The sequence below is a fragment of the Lampris incognitus genome, chromosome 12, assembly GCF_029633865.1.
Source record: "Lampris incognitus isolate fLamInc1 chromosome 12, fLamInc1.hap2, whole genome shotgun sequence".
NCBI lineage: Eukaryota > Metazoa > Chordata > Actinopteri > Lampriformes > Lampridae > Lampris > Lampris incognitus.
Genome location: NC_079222.1, coordinates 20686051 through 20692369, shown reverse-complemented (window position 1 = coordinate 20692369; position 6319 = coordinate 20686051). Strand labels below are relative to the sequence as shown.

Genomic DNA, 6319 nt, shown 5'->3' with positions numbered 1-6319 from the left:
AGTCATTGGGCGGCAGGCGGGGAGAAACCCTGGACAGGCCGCCAGTCCATCACACAGGCCGACATACAGACACACACATTCACACCTAGGGACAATTTAGTACGGCCGATTCACCTGAGCTACATGTCATTGGACTGTGGGAGGAAACCGGAGCCCCCGGAGGAAACCCACACAGACACGGGGAGAACATGCAAACTCCACACAGAGGACGACCCGAGATGACCCCCAAGGTTGGACAACCCCGGGATTCAAACCCAGGACCTTCTTGCTGTGAAGCGACTGCGCTAACCTCTGTGCCACCATGCCGCCCCGATCTTGCCATAGCATATCTTGTCATAGCATAATTGATAATTCATTAATTAATGAAATTAAAAATAAATGTTAAAAGTGGGAAACAGTTTGGTAACATCCAACACTTCCTTGCAGTTCTGTCACAATGTGCTCTTAAGTATGTATCAACCCCCCCCCCCATACAGCCAACCAGTTTCAATTAAGGACTCTCTTTTACCCTCCAAGATCTCCTAATGGAACTTATAAAAATATCAGATGTCTGACATCATCAGCTTGCGAAACAGATTGTGTAACATATCCCTCCAAACCCACTGATGAAAAATAGTGTGCGCCTTGCATAAATCATTTCTACAACATAATTATGAGTATGCCATGATAGTCTTTGGGAGAGGTCTACAAATAGTCCAGCATACTTTTGATTGGAACAATTTTGGGTTGCTTTGTTAGTAAGCAAACTTAATTTAACTATGCATGCTTATCTGGCATACTACCTTAAACCTTAGAAAGTAGAACTTTAAGTTAGACCAATTGACAACCATCCATCCATTACACTGGTCAACACAATTTTTCTTGCATGGGGTTTTTCAACGGATTCTAGCTAACTTTTGGGTGCTGAATCCAAATCTGGCATTAGTTTTTGCCTATCACATCAGGTTTTTGAACTATGAAAAATCATTATTTTTGAGAAAACAGCAATTTTACACTCGAAGTTAACAAAAAACACTGTTGCATTAGAAGATCGATAGATGCAAAAATGATTACAATGAATAAATAAACACTCAGCCTAGCATGAAATTACTTGGGAAATGAATAGGGGTAATTTTTATCCCCACCAAGATTGCCAGACTAGATGGTCAACTTTTGTAAAATCCTGAATAAGGAGCATACAGATAGCACAAAAACTTGATGTGATAGAGCAAATCTGAGCTCAGATTTGGATTCAGCAGCCCAAAATTAGCCAAAAACAGTTTCCAAAGTCCATGCAAGAAAAAAAAACTATATTTTTGTAGACCAGTGTTATCCAAGCCACTTGCTGGAGCCTATCCCAGCAGTCATTGGGCGGCAGGCGGGGAGAGACACCCTGGACAAGCCGCCAGGCCATCACAGGGCCGACACACAAACAGACACATTCACACCTAGGGACAATTTAGTAGAGCCGATTCAGCTGACCTACATGTCTTTGGACTGTCGGAGGAAACCGGAGCCCCCGGAGGAAACCCTCGCAGACACGGGGAGAACATGCACACTCCACACAGAGGACGACCCGGGATGACCCCCAAGGTTCGACTACCCCAGGGCTCGAACCCAGGATCTTCTTGCTGTGAAGCGACTGCGCTAACCACTGCACGACTGTGCCACTCCACTTGACAACCCTGGACCATGTAAAGCTACTATATGTGTGACATACCGTAGTTAGTGCCAGGAGATTCAAAGACATCAGAAGATTTTGGGGCGCAGAAAACTTACTTTGATCATTTACCTACTTTGTCATCAAATTTGAGGTGCGATCCAAAATTGTCTATGTAAGAAAAGTGAGTGGTAAAACAGATCCACGTCTAAGCTAGTTCACTGCTTAACTACTTGTCATCAGATATATTGCTGAAGTTTATCTAGATTTAATGTCTTCCTCTTGGTCATTAACAGACTTTTTATTTATTTATTTACCCCCCCTCTCACATCACCCCCACACATGCCTTGCCCCTCATTAATGACTGTTGACGGTCTATAAAGATGCTTTCAGATGAGCTGAATGTCACTTTGAATCTTACTTCATTGGTGGCTAGTAAATGTTGGTTTAATGTTAATCCACTATTAAACCTAGTTACAGCACAAACTGGATGAGCATTACGTAATTTGCCCTCAAAACCAGCAATCATCCTAACTGACTGTCATAGTCAATCATGGACCTTTTCATTGACTTTTACAAGTTGGGCAAAGCAAACCCAATCTTTTCAGAGGGAATGTCAGGATTTGATCAAATTATAGGTACCGTTCAATGTGAATAATCTGCAATTACTTGAGTTGGCTGACACAGACACAATAACGGCCTTATACTTGTAAATCCTGTGAATGATGGATTATCTCTCCATAGTTAATATCAACCTACTGGCTAGAAAGCAGCTATTCATGTGATGTGTATGTGCACATGCATGTCCATGTGTCAGTATCCTCCCACAGACGCCTTATTCTGAGTTTAGTGCACATGAATAGCGTGACTGTGTCAAACGGCACATCTGAACAACAGCATTGCATCAATAAGTCAGTGTCATGAATCATGCGCCACTTCCTAGCCCCCTGCCAGCTTAGACAGTTTTGCTAAATTCCTCCCCATGTCCACATCTTGCGTGGCTCCTTCCAGTCTGCACATTCCTGCCACGGCTAGAGCAGTTCATCCCGTCTGAGATCCCAGAGAGCCCGGCCAGCAGCGGGGTTTAGAGCCGGGGCTTTGACTCAAGCCTCGGCTGTTGTCTTCAGCTTTAGGGTAGTGAAAGCTGCTTGGGGGAGGTCGCCTTGTCTCGCTCCTACTCAGTCAGCTAAGAGCCGAGCCGGCTGCCCCTGCTCGCCCCCGTTTCTAAATGTATTAGCCGCTCCCTCTCCTTTTTCTTCTCTGCCTCTTTTTTTTTTACCCCCCCAAACAGCGATCTAAGAGCGCGCTAAAGCTGCCCCCTTCCCCTGTGTTCCCCCTGGGGTCTTACCTCGAGTGGAGTCTCTTGCTGGCCAGATCCTGGTCCACGCTGTTTGCAGCCGACTGTGCCATGTAGCAGCTATTTCCCTGTCTCCTTGTCTACGTCCTCCAGCGCTGAAGCCCCCTTGACAAATATCACCACCTCTAGCTGCTACCGACGTCTTCTTTCTTGTGCCACTCAGCTGCTCGTCTCTCTCTCTCTCTCTCGCTCTCTCTCTCTCTCGCTCTCTCTCGCTCGCTCTCTCTCCCCCTCGCTCTCCCTCTCTCTCGCTCTCTCTCTCTCGCTCTCTCTCTCTCTCTCTCGCTCGCTCTCTCTCTCCCTCTCTCTCCCTCTCTCTCTCTCTCTCTCTCTCTCTCTCTCTCTCTTTCGCTCCCCCTGCTGCTCCCCTCTCTACTCTCACTCAGCACAGCAATGGCAGCTGCTGAGGAAGTGAGGTATTGTGCAAATAAACCATAAGGGCCGGCCCCTCCCCCCAAGTGACATCACAGGCAGGGGAGTAGAGCGTGTGTGAGACGGTACGAGTAAACCGGCTGATGTGGTAAACGGGGAAGTCACGATTGTCTCCCTCCGCTGAAACAACACCGAGTCAAAACCTAGTGTATGACTGGACTGTGTGTGGTCATTGTTCGTAATTGTGGTCTGTTTGTTACATGGATAGTCAGTGGTAGTGTCTATAATGTGAATTGCTGGATATTAAATGTAAATTTATGTAGAGGTTCCAACAGAGGCGTTGTTAGGATCATGAAATACTGGGGACTTAGTCCAGACATCTTTAGAGTTTCCCCCGATAATCGCACCATTTTCACGTTGTTTCGGAGTGAACTGAATGTAAGATGTGAGACACAGTGCTCTACCGAAAGCTTCCGGTCAGGTGTGCAGGCTGGCTTTCACAACACGGGATCGAAACAAACAAAATAAGTGCACTCTAAGTTCTCATTCAAACTTTGTTATTATTTTTGTTTTTAGCAGCAGGACTTAAACCTCCGGCAAAGAAAAATAAAAGCATCGACGTTGATGAAGCAGTCACATGCTAGATTGTAAATTGCCAATGCTTTGTTCAGTTTTGAAAACTGACCACCCGTGCTCTCATAGTTTCTGCTTCTCTTGGGTTGAACTGTGACAAACTGTGTTAACTCTGTGTCTTATCTGTTTATCTGAGATGTTCTGCTTCTTCACCTCCCCGGGTCATCTGTCTGTCGCCCTCCTCATCGCCTCTACTCTCTCCTCCAGTTCTCTTTGCTCATAAAAAGGATGCAATCAGCATCTCTCATTTGTTGTTGTGATGATTAGATCATACACAAGTTATTTATCAATATGTTTTGTACATAGACTTAACCAATTATTTGAACAAGCCAACCAATATCAGATTATACAAAAGCAAACCATCAATGCACTATTTCACCCATAGGGGCTAAATAGTCATCAATGCTCATTATTCTACACGGGCTGACAGTCACACAACACAGCAACACTATCGGATGACAGCTACAGATGCAGCAACAGATGTATACATCATCAGCATTCTATTGCTATGTATTACTTATTAAACTGATAAGTGGTCTGCATTTATATGGCGCTTTTCTATTCTGTTTTCTATTCTACCGCCCACTCAAAGCACTTTACAGTGTATGCCTCACATTCACCCATTCACACATACTACATTCATACGCTGATGGTGGAGGCTGCTCATCAGGAGCAGTTAGGGGTTCAGTGTCTTACTCGAGGACACTTGGGCCTGTGCTCAGGAGGATCCGGGGATTGATCCAGCCAGCAACCTACCAACTACTGGACAACCCTATTTATTAATGGATGTATTGAAAGATATATCCATCCACCCACCCATCCATTATCCGAACCGCTTATCCTGCTCTCAGGATCGTGGGGACGCTGGAGCCTATCCCAGCAGTCACTGGGAGGCAGGCAGGTAGACACCCTGGACAAGCCACCAGCCCACCACACAGCCCCCGACACACACACACACACATTCATACCTTTGCTTTTCATCTTCATCTTCTCTTTTAGAATGTACTTCTATTTTTTTCGGTTTCGGTTTGTTTTAATTTTCTTCCTTCCAACGTCATCACCATCGGCGGTCACTCTGGGTCAAGTATGACCATCCTCCCTCTGGGTCCTTCTGGGTCTTTAGGTGGGTGTAGAGGCCTATCCTGCAGCCACGTCACAGGAGGATGCCAGCGCGTGACAGCTTTTTATGTGGCGAGGCTGATGCGCCTGCAGCCACTAAACGGTCCTTGGCAGGGAGTGTGCCAGAGTCCAATGGCATGGAGAACAAATATGGTTGGGGACCACCCTCTGTTGCAGCCTTCATCCGCCTTCACTGCCATTGTGACCTGGAGACATCTTCAACCAGTTCCACCATTGAGGTCTTTGTTGGATCGCGCTTCGTCTTGAACTTGCCCCTTGACCAATCGGTTTTGAGTGACCCTACCAGCAGTCAAGCTCTGGATGGCATAGCTCTTGGGATCATTGGTACACACAAGCTTCTCCACCATGGCAAGGTGTTGATCCAGGAGAACTCTTTCCAATGTAAAGCACTTTGTTGCTGCATCTCATGTATGAAAACTGCTTCTTCTTTCAGTTGCATTCGTTAGGGGTCGCCACAGTGGATCATCCATTTCAATCTCTTCCTTTCCTCTGCATCTTCCCTGTCACACCAACCACCTGTATGTCCTCCCTCACCACATCCATAAACCTCTTCTTTGGCCGTCCTCTTTCTCTCTTGCCTGGCAGCTCCACATTCAGCATCATTCTCCCAATATACCAAGCATCTCTCCTCCACACATTTCCAAACCATCTCAGTCTTGCCTCTCTTGCTTTGTATTCCAAACCATCGAACATGAGCTGTCCCTCTAATATACTCATTGCTAACTCTGTCTTGCCTCCTCCAGCTTCGCCTCCTGTTATTTTGTCAGTGCCACCATCCATAAACCATACGACATAACTGGTCTCACTACCATCTTGTAAACCTTCCCTTTGACCTCCACCTCTCCAGGCTCTCCTCAACCTGCACCCTATCTTGCTACAGATCACAATGTCATCTGCAAACATCATAGTCCATGGAGACTCCTACCTGATCTTGTCCATCAACCTCTCCATCACCATTGCAAACAAGAAAATGCTCAGAGCCGATGCTTTATGTAATCCCACCTCCACCTTGAACCCATCTGTCTTTCCAACCGCACAACTCATACATATCCTGCACCACTCCTACATACTTCTCTGCCACTCCCGACTTCCTCATACAATACCACACCTCCTCTCTTGGCGCCCTGTCATATCCTTTCTCTAAATCCACAAAGACACAATGTAACACCCTCTGGCCT

General features: G+C 46.2%; 1 protein-coding gene across 1 annotated transcript in view; it reads right to left on the bottom strand.

Moving 5' to 3' along the window:
- gpsm1b (G protein signaling modulator 1b) overlaps nucleotides 1-3165 on the bottom strand; it is a 40714-nt gene extending 37549 nt beyond the window's left edge. The window contains exon 1 of the mRNA XM_056290594.1: nucleotides 2988-3165. Within this exon, the coding sequence (XP_056146569.1) occupies nucleotides 2988-3049 (62 nt within the window). The 5' untranslated portion in view covers nucleotides 3050-3165. The remainder of the gene's footprint in view (nucleotides 1-2987) is intronic.
- Between the last annotated feature and the right edge of the window lie 3154 nt (nucleotides 3166-6319).